Genomic DNA, 19411 nt, shown 5'->3' with positions numbered 1-19411 from the left:
ATCCAAAAAAAAACAAATCACGTTTTCCCCCCTCCATTTCATTTTCTCCATGATTGATTCCCTGTTGGCATGTGAAATTCATAAACCCATGTCTCATCGGAAGTTATATTCCTCTTCATGAATTTGGGATCGGAATTCGCACGATCAAGCATGCCCAAAGAGACCTGTTTATGGTACTTTTTTTAAATAAATTTCAGCTTTATAGGAACGATCCGAGGAAGAAGGCGTTTTCTACAAAGAAAAAGATCCACCAAACTTATTCGAACGGACTCGAGAGAGATATCAAGCTCTTTTGCCATCTCTCCAACACCTGCCCGACGATTTCAAGCACCATATCCTTCGATTTTTTTTTAATATTGCTATCAGTTGAACTGGTCGAAAGTTGTCCGAAACGATTTTTCGACCGTCTTTGAAGGCTTTGTATCACTCGTAGACTTGTGTTTTTGATAAAATTGAATCGCCTTTTCCAACTTTCGCAACGATTTCGCAAACGGACCTTCGTCTGAAAAACAAAATGTAAAACAAATTCTTTGTTCGAAATTTTAATTCATTGTAAAAATCGTAACGCACTACTAAGGTGTACCGACTTAAACGGCTGCTGTAAACAAAATGAATGACAGATTGCACTCATATTTGACATAGTAATCAATAAGAGTCCTATCAATTTAGTAAAATTAATTTTTTTATTGTCACCCGGGGAATTTAATTACAATTTCCATTTTTTCTCACAATGTATAAATAACTCTGAAAATGTGAACCATCAACAGCTTGCATCCTTCGGAGAACGTTTTGCTGTTTCTTTGTAGCCACGTTGTTTGATATAAACAATCTTCAAGTCGAATAAAGGTTATTTTCGAAGACCTTTTTTTTATCGATCATTTTATATGACAGGTACAGGTCCGGTTCCGACAAATCAATAGCTTTCAGATCGATACCAGATTAAAGATACGAACCTGGCTAAATCGACTCAAGTCACCGGTGTTACCCTGTGCTGGATATAAAAATTATACTATCACTTGGAAACAAAGCTTATGCGATTTTAATTTTAAAGACTACTTATATGACTGTACACAAAGTTAACACGGAAACCAACATTCGGCTCATTATTGTTTAGAAACGAACATTTTTGGTGGAAAGTGATGCAGAACTGGGACTTCTGAATTTGAACAAAAATTACTTCTCAGAATTCTTGCAATCTAGGGTGGCAACATTTTTGCTCTACTAATTTAAACTCCAATTATTGAGACTCATCCGATAACAGTGGGGCTCCATATGATTTTCTATCAGTATGCCATATTCTTCATTATAAAAAAAACAATGTAAATAACATAAATATTTTCAAAAATAATCAATACCAAACCACCAATGAACCACCTGCATCGCATAAAAAGCACTATCTACATACATATATACCTAATATAAACCCTCTTTCGAACGCAACCGGAGCAACAAAAAACCTAAAAAAAAAATCACTGAACAATCAATCGAACAGGTAATCATAAAAATCAGAAACGTGTCGTATATATGTTATTTCAATAAGGGAACACAAACAAAAATTGTTCCCAAAGCAAACACTAATAAATAATTTGGTGTGAATGAATATAACACGTGTTCCAATTGCCTAAAAATTCCTACTTAAAATTGTTATTGTAATTTTACATATATGCATTTGCAATTCCTTACCTGCGGCAAAATAACAACATACCATAATTTCATTTTTCGCCAGAACATTTGTTGCTACATAATTCGAAGTTCGTTGAAATTGTGTGAGAGGCTTAAGAGAAGTTAAGGTGATCCTCTTTTCTTGTGTAGTAAATGCATTGTAACAATTCGCCAAATAAAGTATTAAAATGACGTGATCGAATTACGATTGATTTAAAATTGTTGTTGTTATTATTATTATTGTTATGTTACTTTTACTATAATAATAATAATTATTATTATTTTTATTATAATTTTTAATATTATTGTTATTATTATTATTTTTTTATTATTATGCGTTGTTTCAATTCAGCAGTTAAGAGCCACTTTTCAAAGCTAAGGCGAGTTGTTGTAACATTGGTTTAGTTTATATTTATTCACTGTAACTGAGTATATATATTCACTATTTAAACATTTTTGATTCAAAAAATATTTTCTCCCTTTTTTACTTCATAATAATTTCCGACACTAGTCTAACCCTTTCTAAGTATTCAATTTATAACTGAATATCAATTAAAAACTTATAGAGTGCTCCAGGTTCTCTACTTTTTTTTTAAAGAAAAAGCACAGAAACGTCAAATATAATGTGGAATGTTTATTATCATTCGAAAGAACATTCTTTGGAATTTATTTTTTGAAGTTCATGTCTTTCAAATGTTGGCAGCGGCCACTTCTTCTCAGATGGTCCATCCGTTGAGTTAAATTTTTAATGTCCCGTTCGAGCATTTCGACTGGTAACTGGCGAATGGCAAGCGAGAAATTTTGCTCCAATGCCTAAATCGAAGCCTGATTGTCCACATAAACTGTGTGATATCACACAATCTTGGCGGCCAATCGACCGGCCCAAAACGTGAAATTATCTGCTTACCGATGTGTTCTCTCAATAAATCCATTGATTGATGCGATGTGTGGGAAGTGGCGCCATCTTGTTAAAACTAAAGCCGAGATCACGAGCTTCAATTTCAGGCATCAAATAGTCGGTTATCATGGCGCGATAACGATCGCCATTGATTTTTAGGTTCCCAGCGACATCATTTTTGAAGGAATATGGACCGAAGGTTCCACTTTGTCACACCACCAAACAGTTATTTTCTGGATGAAATGCGAGCTCTTGAATCTCTTCAGGCTAATATTTGTCCCAAATGCGGCAATTTTTCTTGTTGAGCTGGGATTAAGCCTCATCGCGGAAGGAAATTTGGTTCGAAAACGTCGTATCTTCTTGGAAATTTTCAAAATCCCATAGTGCAAACCGATATCGCTTGGAAAGGTCAAGCGGCTTCAGTTCTTGCATAATCTTTCAATTTAAGATCTCGACGCAAAATGCGCCAAGTGGTTGCATCGTCAGTCCGAGTTGCTGCGAACGGCGCAGAATCGACTCTCCACGGTCTTTGTGAACACTCGCCTATATTTTTTTTTTTTTTTTTTTTTTGTTTTTCACTTCGTGCTGGACGCGGTCTATTTGGTCGAATATTATCTAATAATGAATGCTGGAGCTCAAGATGGGTGATGGTGTTGCGAATAATATGCTCAGTAGGCCGATTTTGTTGACCACGCGTAACTCATTCTTTACATAATGTGAATTTTCATAATAAAGCTGAACGTTAACGATTTGTAAGCATTGTTCAGACGTAAGTCTTTCCATTATGAAATCCAAAAAAAATACTGAACAAAAATAAGATGACAGCTTGCCACGACTCACAGGTGATCTGCAAAAAAAAAAAGGGCTTTGGAAAAGTACTTCTACTTGGATCACTCGTTTAAAAGCAAGTTCCTAATTTTCTATAACCTCTAACACACAACTGCTTTATTCAGTAGCCTGTTGCCATGCATAATATCAATTGTGGTGTACGCCTACTATACACGTGTCAGTTCCATACATAATAAGAGCCTAAGAAAAGTTCAGCCAAGTAAAGTTTTAGGATTTGGCATATTTTCTTTTCGCTGACACACACGATCTGGATTACCACATTGACAAAAGCTAAATCAAAATTATTTAATTTTTTTATTTTTAGTCATATTTTACATAAATATACATTCGTACATATATCGCTCTCACATGCTGGAACAGTTCTGATTTAATGCGGCCAATAGTTTCTTGCGAGTTTCTATAATGCATTTTATGAATTCAATATTATTAGTGGTCTCTACGTAACACTGATTCATTTCGGCTTCTTTATATAAACGCATACGTTTGTTGATATCATAACCGATTAGCTGTGATATAAAAAAATATATTAAAAAATCAAAAAATTATAAATTTTTTACACATATTTATTTTTAATAATTGGACTAGGTGGCAATTTTTTTAATCCCATTTAACATCGTTTTATTAGTGTATTTGCACTAACCAGTGGCATTTCCAGTTCACTTTGACCATCACTTAAGGCGCATGTTTTGCCATTGCTTTCGCATTCCACCAATTTATTTCGGAATTTGTAAAAAATTTCCGCTTCGGTTTTATAGAGTTCATAGACATCGCTTTTGCCCGCTTTTTGGCTATATATTTTACGGCATTCGTCACTCAGGTCATTCATATCGGATTCCATTTGGAAATCGCAAGTGTACCAAAAGTTAACAAGTCCGCTTTGCTCACCGCTACAAACCTGCAGAGCCTTTGTTTGTGACATTCTCTTGAATTTCTTCAGTAAATAACACTTACATAGTGAGGGCTTATGAAAGCCACCAGTACGAATAGAATTTTGATCATATTTCGGTTTAAATATTATACTACAATGATGAAGGAAAATATTTCTGAAATACTCTTGACATAATAAATTTTTATTTGTTACACAACCAAAAAATGATTAGTACATAATAGTGTCAAAGTCAAAACAAATAGAAAACACATGTTCATTGAATAGACCAATCAGAGATCGGGGAGAGGAAGCATAGGCGTGGTGCCAAAACGAGATTGATTAAAGATTGAAACACCCCGAAATTGTAGTTAAATGAATTACATGAACTTTACAATGGATAAGAATATCGAGCAAAGAATTTGTTTCAAATTTGGTATTTCTAACCAAATTTCGTCTGCGGAATCGTTGTGAATGTTGGAAAAGGCTTACTTTACGGTTCAAGACATGCCTCGTTCTGCGCGACCTTCGACCCCTTCAACTGGCTCCCAAATTGAAATTATCGCTCCGTGCAACCCGTTTTCGGTCGATCGAAAAAAAAAACAAAATTCGCTGGAGAAGCTGAAGGCTGAAGGCTACCAGAAAAAGTGCTTATGAAAAGTGTTTCGCGGACTGGAAAAATATTTGGCATAAGATATTTGGTTGGGATTACTTTGAAGGCGATAAAATAAATTTTAATGAATAATTAAATATTTTGCGTTCTATTTACAATTTTCGGGTACTTTTTGTCACCATGTACAACATAAGTATATGTATATCTACAATTTCTGCATTTACACCTTTTTTATTTAACCTCAAATTGTAAGTATGTGAAAATCAAAAACATTAAATAATTTTATTTTTATCTTCAGAAATATTTTTCTCACGACATGAACTAACACTTTTATGTCTCAAGATGCTGTAATTTCTTTGATTTAAAGTATTTCTTTCCCAGTGGACTTCAATCAACTATGAATGCTTTCACTTTTTACCATTTTCAAAGTTCAGGGTTTAGTTGCCGAAAAAGGCAACATAAAATATGAACTCTTCCCATACTTGACAATTAGTTAATTCAATTTAATTTAGTACATCGTATTGAAAATATTATATATAGAAAGTAAATAAATATCAATAATGATGATTGGAAACACTGCACCGTGAGCTAAGGAAAAAATGGCACATAAACGGTAAAACAGCAACCACGCATGAAATGAAAGCTGCTTCTTCTTCAAAAGCATCGTTTGCTAATTGTTGACCGAATGTCCTAGGGAATCATAAAAGGGTGGTGATGGAAGATATTTCTCTCTTTTTCAACGCGCAAATATCGCAAAGTTCGAATAATACAATAGCAATGATTGTGAAACAGGCAATGCAGTAACACAGTATTGCGTATTTGTTATTTCAGGAACGGTATGAAAAAGCGAAACTAATATGTGTTGCTGCTTTGAGTTGATGACTAAAGCATGTGATGGAGCAATAATTTTCCTCTGCGTTTTCACATCGATGATGCCGGGGTTTATAATGTATTTTGAGAACAACTCAACAATAAGATGATAATGAGTGAATTGGAAGACAATCATACATACGAACTACATATACATATGTACAATTGAAACATGGTCATGTGTGTTGGATTTCAACACAAAGCAATGCAGTGTCTCTTGAATTTATTTATTTTCAGTTTATTTTTTATGAGAACTCAATCTTAGCATTGTACCTGGGATAGTAAAATAATCAAAGCGGTATTAACTAAATTAATAATAGGAAAATAATAATGTATTATTTACTACATTTAATGTACTATATGTTACTATAAAGTATTTGTTAATATGTTTGTAATGTTGCATAAGACGCATATAATAAAATTATGTTTTTAACAGGTCAATCGACCGAAGTTCACAAAATTTTCTTTGATTTGGCATGATAAGTAATCGTAATGTATTTATCTGGTGATAAATGAAACACTACAAATTTGCAATAAAAAAATATGTTACTCTGATAGTTATGCAGCATATTGTTGGTAGCCTGTCCCAGGTTTGGGAACAATGTTGGCAATTGTGGTTTGTTGTTATATACTTAAGCAGTCATAAAGAGGAGTTCGAATTCGAGACTCGTCCGTCATTTTTTTTAATTTTGATTTTGTATGAAAAATTCGTGCAGTTGTACCAAGCGATCATAAATGGAGGCCATTGCTTTATAATAACAAAAATATGTTACATTTAGTGTTGTTTTAACAGCGATAATGAGATCGGAACGAATTTTTGTTACTAGAGAGAACTGGTCGGCAAAGGACAGCTGTGAATTACAATGCCATCAAAACACCTACTGCGCTGTTTTGTGCGCCTAGTAGTAAGTGATACTTTTGATACTCGAATTATCGGAATTACATGGAAAATTTCGCTTCATTTTTTTTTTTTTTTTTTTGTATAAATGAATCGATCACAGAGATCTTCATTATCATTCTTTAATTATCTACATTTTACAATAACAAAACATTAGCAACTTTTTAGTGTCTGATGATATGAAAGATGAGGAACGAATTTTTGTTGCTAGATCATGTTATTGAAAAATCGACGACTGCATTTTATGCGCACCTGTTAGAAAAAAGGAAATAAGTTCGGCTTTTCAGAGTTATTTTTATAACACATACATACATACATACGTAGCCGCTTTATACAGACAACTAAGTCAGTCACTCCAAATATGACCACAATGCACCAGGCAGTCATAACAGAGAGAGAGAACGTGCAAAATCGATATCGAAATTCGAACTTTGTTACATTTATTGTTGTTTAAGGAACGACATGAGAACTGAAACAAATGAATTTACTGAGGAATAAGTGAGTAGAGAAGAAGTGAGTGAGACACCTACTGCGCTGTTATGCGCGCTTGATAGCAGTTGATGTTCAACTACATGAGTTTTAAAGTAAAAACGTCCTTGAAAATTATTTCAATATCCATCGTTGAGTCTCCGTCTGAACAAAAAAAAAAAAAAACAATCACAAAAACACAACTATAGCCTTAACATACGCTACCGTCGCTGCTCTGGCTGTGGCTAGTAACTGAAGTAGATGTTATGAGTATGTTGAGTCAGCGAATGCCACGGTTTCTGCATTGTCTGGCCTATGTTCTATGATCTATGGCAGACAATACAGAAGATTGTTTAATTTCACTGCCAGCGTTCTGGATAATCTTGTATATGGAATTTATTGGTCAAAATCCTTACAGGTACTTACCGGTTTACCATGTGATGAAATAAAATAGCTAAATATTAATTACTGTTTATTTTTTATTGACCTTATCATATGAATCGTAGTTTAATAAATAAATTTGTAAAGATAGCTACCAAAATATGATTTTATCGATGGAAGAAATATTTTTATAATTGGCTGTTGCTCCGAGCAGTTAATACTGCTGTTTGAGAAGATTAAGCCAATTAATCTTTTAAACGGCTTTTAACCGAAAGTTGGAATTTTTAGCCAGTTTTCAAATTTAATTTGGCAACAACTAGAATCTATCTCCGTTACCCCTGAAATCGATTACCGCATTGAACTTCGAATGACTGGAAGAAAAAAATTTTATGTAAAAAGTATGTTAATTAGGCAATACTAAATTGTCCAGTATTTAATTATTTGCAAATCGTTTCCATAAAATAGAGATAATGATTTATTTCAAATCATAGGTATCTTCATTATTTTCGAGTCAAAACAAGAAAAAAAAATGTTAAATTTGGTTGCACCGAAAGAAATCCGAACTTAATTTTGATAGATCAGTTTATATGGTAGGAGTAAGATATCCTGGTCTGATATTATCGTATCCGATAAATGAGCTTCTTGGCGAGAAAAGGATGTATACTAAATTTCACATCAATAGCAAAAAAAAGCTGAGGGACTAGTTCGCGTTTATAGAGTGAACCGACAGGCGGGCAGACATGTGAGCATGGCAAAATGAACTCAGATCGATACGTTGATCTTATGGACATAAATATTTTAAAGGGTCTTTAACGTTTTCTTGCAGTGTTACAATTTTAACCCTATTCAAAATTTATGCGAAATATTATTTGTATAGGGTGATCTATTTCAAGCCTCTCTACTTTTTTAAAGAAATTAGGCGTGCTTATTATCATTCGAAATAACATTTTGAAGATTATCTCTGTCAAATGTTGGCCGCGGCTACATCATAGATGGTCCATACGTTGGGTCCAATTTTCAATGTCTTGTTCAAGCATGTCAACTGGTAACTAGTAAAGGATACTTGTGATGTTTACACGTCGCCACAGGAAAAAATCTAACGGTGTGATATTACATGATCTTGGTAGCCAATCGCCTTGCCCCAAAACGTGAAATTACAAGGTGTGTTCCAAAGTAAACAGAACATTTTGAATCTAGTGCCCCCTGGTTTTGCCACCTATATGTCGACTGGTGAGTTAGAATCTTTATCGATTTTCCAGTGAGAATTTCATGACATTTCATTGTTTTGAAGTGTAGTTATTGCGTTTTAAGTGTCAGTATGTTTGTGTTATCGGTGCGAAAAGGAGCTTTGAGTAAAGCGCGAACATTAAAATTTGTTTTAAAATTGGTAAAACTTTTACCGAAACGTTTCAATTGATGAAATAAGTTTATGGAGACGATTGCCTATCTCGTCGCAGAGTGCACGAGTGGTTTCAACGTTTTCAAAATGGTTGTGAAGACATAAATGAAGATCAACATGTGGGCCAATCAAAATCCGTGATCATTGGAAATTCCATCGAATCACGCACAGTCATCAAAAATTAGCCGAAATCATCATTGAAATTCACGGAAATGTAATTGAACATCTCCAAAACATCGATTTATAGCATTTTGTCCGAACATTTACAACATACGAAAGGTGTGTGTGTGCACGGTTTGTTCCGCACAAATTGACAGACGATCAAAAATCGCACAGAATCCAACATTCCAAGGACATCATTGTGACCGATTATTTGACCAAAACTCGCATTTTAACCATTAACCACTCCCCGTATTCACCTGATATGGCACCGTGCGACTTCTTACTTTTCGGAAAAATGCATTTGCCCATAAAAGGAAAACGTTATGCAGACGTAGACGTCAAAAGGCTTGCACCGGCATACTACCGGTTGGACGTATCGGCCAACTAGCTAAAATACTCGTTCGACATGCTTTGGGACCGTGCAAAAAACTGTATTGAAGCAGAGGAGACTATTCTGAATAAAATAAATTGATTTTGCCGAAAAAACCATTTGTTCTGTTTTTTTTTTAAGTCCTATTACTTTGGAATGCACTTTGTATTTCTTCACCGAAGTGCTCTCTCAATAAAACCACTGATTGATGCGATGTGTGGGAAGTGGCGGTGTCTTATTGAAACCAAACGTTCCCGAGGCATTATTTTTAAAATCGATTCCACCGGCCTACAAACCACACTAAACCGTTGTTTTTTCTGGATGAATTAGCAGCTCTTGAATCTCTTCAAGTTTTCAGTGCATTCTGCTCACTATTTACAATAGTAGTAAAATAACCGCCAGAAGAAATTGTGTTTATAGAATAATTAGAGTTATGTACCTTAGAGCTTCAGAATTATAACATTATTTTTTCGAATGTGAACACTTTTTTCAGTATTTCACAGAAATATAATGTTTTTATAGCAATGCAACAAATTGTACATACATATATATAATTTATATAAAACTTTATATAATAAAAAAATAGTATATAGATACTAAATTTTAACTTAATTTTTCCCCATAGGATCAACTTTTGGATACACTCGGTGATAATTAAATTGTTGCCTTGCTGCATACTAACCGTTATCAGCTTCATATTAGTACGAGTTCTATGTGAGGCGTCGAAGCGAAAGCAAAAGCTGAAGGACTACAATAATCCCAATAAAACTGGCAACGCCAACGGTGGCAGCAGCTGTGCCGGGGAAGTTCCTTTAACCGAGCAGCGGCACTCACAACGGTGTGTATGAGTAACATTTTATTGGAAAATTTTAGCAAAATTGTACTTGACATTATACATACAATGATCTGCTGCCATTGAAAATGATTACATCAAAAGAAAAATAACAGTTATAATACAAAGTTAGCAAAAAAACAAAAAAAAACCAAAAACATTACAAAATCAGTATTGCCAATTTTGTTTTTATTTATTTATTAGACACAATAACCAAAACTATGCAGAAAGCTAAAACAAAAAAAAGTAATAATTATAGTCTGATTGTTTGCGATCGACTAAAGCTCGCCGTTTTCAGTTAATCTTATACGAAATTGAACAATTATCAGTCACTTTCGCTTGAATCATTAACGCCATTTTGAAATTCCCCCAATTTATACCTCGCTCAGTGAATAGAAGATAAGCACAAAATGAGACCTGAAATTTCCATTCAAAACACTAGTTACCAAGAAAATCAAAATCAAAGAATCACCCACGACTGCAGCTAGCTTGATTTTCGGTGGAAATAGTTTGCCTTGAAATTTCTTTCCAATTTATATGAAAGTGCGTTTTGTTACATTGAATGGAGGTACATTTGGGAATATGAAATTATTTAATATGAATTCTGCTGGCAACCGTTTATTTTTTTTTTGTTTTTTTGTTCAAAGACTGAAACCGAGTTTACATATCAAATAAGTTTATTAACATGTATTGCAAATTACTGAACCTTAATTGCATCAGCCTCGAAAGTTCGAAAATATGTATGTATGTACATATCGTCACTTAAAATGCAAAACAACGTATCACCAAAAAATCGAAATTGAGTTTTTTATTGTTTATGATTTAGCTTATCGTATAGTATATATGTACATATGTATGTACCATAAAATTTTCATATTCCGTTATCAGATATAATCGCTATATAACTAGTACATAACCATTTAATAACCAAAACTCAAACTTTCTTTGAATATAAGTGATTTCTATTATATTTTCTTCGTTTATTAACTAATGAAAAGTGCGTTCATTTGCATTTTAGGTGACGATTTGTATGTACATATCTGCTGTGGTGTTAATGAACAAATATATTGAGGAGTTTGCACGTGAGGCAGGTGTGCTGAATAAGTTATTAAATAAAAAATATAAAATGCTTTGTTTTCGTATGAAATTTTCGAAATGCAACAAGATCTGTAGGCTGCTTTTGAAATAGCTAGTTATACAATATATGGCGTATATGTATAAGTCAGTTCAAGTTCAGTACGAAAATTGGTTACTTTTATACAGCCTTTTTTTCTGAGTTCTAAGTTTTCACAAGTTCTATATGTATGTATATAATATTTGAAACTTCGAGATACCTCGATATTACGATACAAGCATATACAGCCATGGACACATAAATAGCACAAATCCGAATCCAATATTATTTCTCATTTCTTTAATCGTAAAGTTKATGAACAATAACAATGTGGCATGTATCTACTTGTTACCGTTATGAAGCTCATTTCGCTGTTCAAAAATACCGTTTATTTCCTATTATACTTTTTACGCAGCAATTTTATTGAGTATAGTGTTGATTTGAAGTGGACACATAAATAGCACACTTTTAAGTTCGCAGTTTATTTTGAATTTTGTGTTCAGTTTTCGCGTGTTTTCAATTTAGTTTTGTAAATTAATAATTATTTCATCGATATTTGATTAAAATGGGAAGGGGAAAACATTGCACGCCGGAAAAGAGAGCGCTTATGTGCGATATGAGCAAAAATGGAAAATCTCCTACCGAAATTGCAGAAATAATGCATTGCTCTCGAAAAATGGTATATAATGCTMYTCATGCAAMAATAAAGGACCCATCTTGTGTCAACAAAAATATTCCAAGAAAACCAAGACCATGTAAAACCGATATTAGGGTTGACAAAACCATAGTACGGTAGAGCAAATCCGATCCTTTTAAGTCAGCCAGAGAAATAATGATGGAAATTAATGACGAATACGGTGCGAACGTATCCAGAAAACTTGTTGGAAGACGACTGAACGAAGCTCAACTTTTTGGACGAGTTAGCAGGAAGAAACCACTCCTGTCAAAACGCCACATCAAAATTCGACTGGCATTTGCAAAGGCACACAAGGACAAACCAGAACAATTTTGGAGAAACGTGCTTTGGAGCGACGAAACCAAGGTAAATAGGATGGGTCCAGATGGAAAAAYATTTGTACGTCGTCCGCAAAGTCAAGCCCTTAACCCTAGGTACACCAAAAAAAAACCATTAAGCACGGCGGTGGAAGTATCATGGTGTGGGGCGCGTTTCCATGGCATGGCATAGGGCCTATTGTTTGAATAAATGGTAAAATGGATCGGTTTCAGTATTTAGATATACTGAAAAATAAAATGGAACCATTTGTTTTTGAATCCATGCCAATAAACTGGACCTTTATGCATGACAATGATCCGAAGCACACCTCAAAGGTAGTAAAACATTGGCTCGACAATGGAAAAATTAGAATATTGGATTGGCCTGCGCAAAGCCCGGATCTGAATCCAAWTGAAAATTTATGGAATGATGTGAAGATCGAAATAGCAAACAAARAATTYAAAAATTTTGATGATTTATGGGCTGGAATAGAGGAAGCTTGGTATTCAATTCCAAAGGAATTGGAAAAAATACTAACGAAGTGAGAAATTTTATGATATTTTTTAGTCATTTTTATACATTTTTGTACCTTTTTGTACACTTTTTTCAGATTGTGCTATTTATGTTTCCCAGCTGCCATATAGGATATTGATGTTTTCGTATTTTTTTTTACCAATAATAAAATATTTATTTTTTTAGTGTTTTAGTAATATGAAAGTGAATAATTTTTAAAATAAAACGCATGTCTTTTTAGACCCCTAAGTGAAACTTAAGGAATAAATAAATGTTGTTTTATTTGATGACCAAGTGTGCTATTTATGTGTCCATGGCTGTATGTATGTATACATATAAATGAAGACAAGGAATATAATTTACTTGTTATAGCCCAATTTCGATCTTTTTTGGTAAGGCCAATAATATTGACCATCTGGTCAAATTTGTCCCGCACTGACAGAAAGCTGAGCTATTACAAGAATGCCAATGCTTATTTTTGGAGTTCAGCAGCGTCATTCCCTAAATTGTTCGACAACTTCAACGCTGTATTCATAAGATCACATATCGTCATCAGTAATGATGCGCTTGATGAATGCAGGTTTCTCAGCTACCTTATTAAGCATCTCTTTTGCGCCCTTCACTCCACGTCGATTTATGGAAAAGTTGCAGAAAAGATGCTTTTAATAAGATTCCAGCATTGACATGATTCAACCTCTAGTTGTTTTAGTGATAAAGAAGACTCCTTAAAAAACAACTTCTGAACGGTTTCGTAGCATTGATTCCAGTGGAAATACAAAATTTCAAGCAAACTCAGTCTTCACGGCAATTCGATTGAGTTCGCAATGTGGTTAAATGGACGAGGCTAGATCAAATTCTCTAAGAAGGTATATAGTATAAAGACATGAAAATAAATCTCAAACCAATTTGGAATGAAATTCTGGAGCAAAATAATTTTTTGATGTCACTGCTATAGCCGAATCAAGCGCGTAATCAAAACCACAAAAACACACTAGAAAATCACTTAAAATGTTGAACAGGTACACTGAAATTAAACAACGTCCCTCAAGTCCTGTCAAGCTGTACGAGATGTATGACGACATTGACATAGTTCAGCGAATTAAGAGGCTTAAGTTGGGTAGATTATATCCCCGGAATGGATGAAAACATTCCAGCTCTGAGAGTAATCGGCGCAGTACCCGCCGGGGAAAGCAAAGAAAGAAGAAGATCTCCATTGAAAAGACCACGTGGAGCAGGAATCTTGAAATCTCTAATTAGCGCTAAACAGCGAAAAGGAAGAACAACCGCTTCCTTAAGCAAGCGAGGTTAAATACCTTGGCATTTACCAATATATGGGTTTGCCATGAAAGCCCCACATTTCTGCAAAACGACTGCATCTTAAACTTAAAACCGGCAGCCTATGTTGGTTATTGAGCAAAAATTCAAATCTAGGGTTGGACCATAAAGTCTTGCTATATAATTCATTCATTAACCCAATATGAATACATGCGATGAATGGAATACAATTATGTTGCTTTGTACGCGTAACTACTTAATATCCCTAAAGTTCATAGAGATCTTGAAATACCTATAGTAAACACAAAAGAGGCAAACCTCGCAAAAATACCTTTCAAAACTCCAAAATCATCCTAATGCCCTAGCAAAAATCTTATCCTACCCAGATAGCTGTACACGTCTTCAGAGGATCTGTCACTATAAGGAAGTCCAGAGTTGTAACTATTAATGCACTAAAGCAGCAATTCATTAGTTATTAACGCTTCAAAACGTATCATTAGGTTTAAATTATGTTAGCAGTTTCCATAACAAAGAAAACTTCTTGCTTGAAAGACACTTGCTTTAAGCAAGCTTAGTTTCAAGAAAACAAAAAAGAAGTTTCTAATATAGAATGATATAGTTCTGATACATACAACAGGTTTGTTATCAAAATTTGTGAAAACAAAATTTTATATTCAAAAGCTTTAATTCCCTAATTGACGTTCTCTTAGCCAAACAATATCAAATCGATGATGAAGAGGATTTGCCTTTTGAGAGAAACACAATTGCCGCATCTAGTTACCGCAGTCTGTAAAATTCCTACTTATCTAGACTTGTGCCAACGAAGTGTCGACAAGTGTTGACGATACAACGAACACCCTTTGGACTATGGGCCGAATTTATCGAAAGTTCTCCTTTTCTGCACCTTTCTTACTTTTACAGATCTCTTCTAGACTTATCTCTCGAAGTATCGTACGCAACGAATCTAATAGCTGTCAAACTATGGACCGCATCGAGAATGCTCTTTCCCTGCAACTTTCATACTTTTTCAAACCGGCCACATCTAACACCCCTTGGGCTTTGGATAAAAATTTTAATTTTATGTACCTTTTTTACCTTTACTGATGTCTCTTCGACCAATCCCATGAAGTACTGTACGCAACGTATCTAACGGTCTTCAAACTATGGACCACATTTATCTAGCTTACACGTTTCCTGCAACTTTCCTACCTGCACAGACCCTATTAATGCTACCTATCCTACAGTATGCAACGCATCTACCGCCTTTCGGACCATGGTCCGATTTTTTTGTTTCATTCCCCTTTTCCATCTATCCAAACTTCTTCTGCAACTATCCAACGAATCATAAAGTCATTGGTATAGAATATTTTTACGAATATACCGTGGAACTGCTGGTAGTTTTACGAAATACACATATATTAAAAAGAAAAAATAATTTTTTTCTAATGAAATACTAAATTGTGATATAACTAATATATTGGAATAAGTTAAATATACGATAATTTACAAATTTCTTCAACTTACTTTCGTACACTCCACAGTCCCCCGAAATGTGATCGTCGCACTGATCGCACCACTATGCTGCTGGTCGCCGTACTGATACTCTTTCTGGTCACCGAATTCCCGCAAGGCATACTGGGTCTGCTGTCGGGTGTGTTGGAGAAATGTTTCTTCTTCGTTTGCTATCCACCATTCGGTGAAATGATGGATTTGCTGGCGCTCATCAATGCCGCTGTCGGCTTCGTGCTCTACGGACTGATGTCAAAACAATTTCGCACAACATTCAAATCGTTATTCTTCAAAAAGAATTTCGGCAGCATGGAAATGACACGACTGACGCGGGTCACCACGACGTGTGTTTGACTCCGGTGTGGAGGGTCACCTTAACTGCTTTAAATGCTGCAAACGCTGCAAGGACTGTGTCGATTGTTAAGCGGCTTACAACATACATATGTATGGACATACAAACATATGTATGTATGGATTAAAAACTGGGCGGTTTTGTCGACGACGGACTCTAATGCGTGTTCGGTTGCATTTTTATATGCATGTGTGCGTGTGCTTATTTGTATATATGTATATGTCAGCAAGATCATGTATATATGTATTCTTAGTGCGCATTAGCGGTTACTTAACAATTCGTAATTTTAGTTCGCAACGAATTTACAGTTATGTCCAATATTATATGCATATGTATTTGTGTACATAAGTAGCTGCATATATGTATTATATGACAGTAGCAGTTTGTATTTGTAGCGCGGTGCTCAGCACTTTTGTATTTATGTATTTTTTACAGCAAACCGCTAGAGTTAAGGTGTTCCTCCTGCGGGAAAATAAAAATGTTAATTCAACAGTTAGTTAGCTAAGTGTACGTATATGTATGTACATCTTAAGTGTGAGTGAGTGTTGGTTTATGGAGTATTTTATTCGCTCCTTTATTAAGACTGTTTGTTAATGGTTGATGAAAGTTAAATGTGTTTTTATATTTTAGCTTGTTAAGTTTTATAGTGAATTAAGCTAGATTTTTTATAGATTTACTAATTTAATGTTAATAATTAAGAAGACCTAAGTGTTAATGTCTGATTTATACGAGAAATTCATTAAAAATATGAAATATTACGAAAATAAATAAATAAATAATATTTGAAATTAAACATTTCACCAAGCACAGCATTGGAAACATGCAAAATACCCGTTAATTAAAAAATTTGTGAACTAAATAGTTTATGTTTATTGGGGTGACTATTATTACCAAAATTATTTTTTTTTACAAACGGCCGCTGAAGTTTCAGTTTCTGTCCTAAAAACAGCATCCAACCAGCTACTTATTTGCAAAGTAAACCTAACTCATACAGCCAGAGACATTTGACTAAACGCAAAAAAAAAAGTTAAATTAAATTTTTGAAAATGTTTCTATTAATCCCAAACCGAACGCACAGCCCTGGGAAAGCATGGTTTGCCTGCTCACTTTAGCTCGCCTTCAAAYGGATGATGTTTGGCTACCCACAGGATACTTGGTCTAAGTCTGGAAGCCATGAGCTGCTTGAGCCATATGTAAAATAATCATTTCTGAACACTCTCAAGAGAATGGCGCTTAGAAAACTTTTCATACTTGCGTGAACTTCTACACATGGCTCCATCCTCTCTCATCTGAGGCTCTGGTGTTCTTTCTAAACATTGGCAAGCATGTCGTATCAGCATATTGAACTGAGAATTGGCGGATCTGAGACAGTTGTCCGAAATTTATTTAAAAACCGTGAAATTTATGGCAAGGCACCCAAGCCACAGGGTGATAAAAAGTTGAGCTATCGTGGTAAAGTCTCAATTCTTAACGAGGCCACCGAAAACAGGCTGACATCTGCCCAACTAAAAGAAAAATTATGTCTTCCTGTGACCAAATGACACATTGCGCGTATTTTAAGAGAAACTGGAAATATAAAAAGGAAGAAAACAGTCGGTCGACCAAGCTTCTCGAAGAGGGTCGGCATTTGCTCAAAAGTATATGCATCGAAAGATGGAGTGGGATTACGCCATATTTTCGAACGAGAAGAAATTCAATATTGTTGGTGCTGATGATTTGAGCTTCTCTTGGCAAGAAAATGGCAAAAAAAAAAAAACCCGGCCAAAGAATAAGGCACAACTTTGTAGGGGGTTCTCTAATGGTATGGGGTGCACTTACGTACATTTATAAGCTGTCGCTGTGCTTCATGACTACAAAAATGAACTCCAAATAGTATACAGCATTGCTGGACGATGTGCTTATTACATTTATGGGAAACAAAACTAGACAAATTTTTTCAACAGACAATGCCGCCATACATGTCTCCAAGAAAGCAATGGAGTGGTTTCAAGGCAAAGAAAAATAAATATTTATTGTACTGGCCTGCATGAAATACAGATTGCAATCCCATTGAAAATTATTGGCATACTGGTTTCAAATATATATCCGAATTTTTTTTTCAAATTAAAACGGGTTTCGAGCTTAAAGAACGAATAAAAGACTTTTGGATGGATATTGAACTTGATGTCCTTAGAAAATTGATTAGAGATTTTTCAAACTCCCTACATCCAAAGGCAGTGTAATTATTTATTAAACTACTTACTATTCACAAAAAAAAAACATTTCCACTATTATTCCTTACAAAAAGTCATATGCATTTAATCAAATGTCTAAGTATAAAATTTAATTAAATTATTTAAAAAAAAAATTGGGATTTAATTAAAAATATGTTCGAAATGATTACTTAATTAGTGCTGAGTGCTACTGCAAGAAAATATCTCTTTTCCCATGTAATTTTTTGATCATTTGGAACAAATTTTTTTTTTACCAATACAAATAAACCTAGAACTTTGAAATTTTTTTATTAAAATACAAAATTTTCCGTTGTTATATTTTTCATAAAAACATACCTTTAGAAGTTTAAAGTTATATATCATCCCTTGTACATATATGAATTAATGTAGTACACCATGCCGTATGAGCAACACAGAATGCATAAATCACTTGTATGAATGCTCAATACATTTGATGTGTAACTTTAACCGCGTTTAACTTTTAAAGAATTGCGTTCATGAAAAAATCACCGACAACTTCTTTGTAAGCGAAACATTTAAAATTACAATATCATTATTTCAAAATTGAAGACTTCTTTGCGAAATATGAAAAAATTCCACAATATGGACATGGAATACCTGGAAAAAGGAAAGAAAAAGGAATATGCTTGTTTGCATTGGTTGCTTCATTTTAAAGCATAAACTAAAATTTCAGAGGACGTCTGGATAAACAAATCAGCTTGGGCAATAATGAACACCCTAATATACATACATATTAATATAAGCTTTTGAGCTAGTGAATTTCATCAATACGAAGTGCCATTCATTTAAAAATGAGAAAACAAAAATCATATTTGTATACATAAAAAGTATTTCTAAGCTAACTACATACTGAATATTATATACATATGTATATATTAGTTTATTAAACAAAAAATGATAAGCTCAAATAATTTTACGAAAAATATTAACGGTAAAATTATTGATATGTGTAAGTAATTATAATAATTAACTAATATATAATTATATAAAATAATTAATTAATAAATAATTATATAAAATAAAGAGAAATAGTTGTATAAAAATGCATAAAATTTTTATTCATTTATAAAGTGTTAAATAAGAGTAGCTTTTAAGCTTGTAAAAACCATAATAACTAAAAAACTTGATTTTGTAATACTAAACCTGTATATGC

At 34.0% G+C, this 19411-nt stretch overlaps 2 protein-coding genes across 3 annotated transcripts in view; one reads left to right on the top strand and one right to left on the bottom strand.

The window, feature by feature from the left end:
- The window catches only part of LOC108973156 (sex peptide receptor), an 89580-nt gene extending 71295 nt beyond the window's left edge, over window positions 1–18285 (top strand). For both annotated transcript variants that reach the window (XM_018940220.1, XM_018940219.1), the window contains 2 exons: window positions 10061–10273; window positions 15705–18285. In XM_018940220.1, the coding sequence (XP_018795765.1) occupies window positions 10061–10273; window positions 15705–16026 (535 nt within the window). In that variant the 3' untranslated portion in view covers window positions 16027–18285. The remainder of the gene's footprint in view (window positions 1–10060; window positions 10274–15704) is intronic.
- Window positions 3685–6159, bottom strand: LOC108973157. Its single transcript, XM_018940221.1, has 4 exons — window positions 5214–6159; window positions 4361–4428; window positions 4050–4304; window positions 3685–3915 (listed from the first exon to the last, which is right to left on the bottom strand). Exons 2-4 carry the CDS (start codon window positions 4406–4408, stop codon window positions 3754–3756), a joined length of 465 nt encoding a protein of 154 aa, XP_018795766.1. The 5' UTR covers window positions 4409–4428; window positions 5214–6159; the 3' UTR covers window positions 3685–3753.
- Window positions 18286–19411: the final 1126 nt, after the last annotated feature.

Source organism: Bactrocera latifrons, unplaced genomic scaffold, assembly GCF_001853355.1.
Source record: "Bactrocera latifrons isolate USDA-ARS-PBARC rearing strain unplaced genomic scaffold, ASM185335v1 scaffold_46, whole genome shotgun sequence".
Taxonomy (NCBI): domain Eukaryota; kingdom Metazoa; phylum Arthropoda; class Insecta; order Diptera; family Tephritidae; genus Bactrocera; species Bactrocera latifrons.
This window is presented reverse-complemented; position numbering and strand designations above follow the sequence as displayed.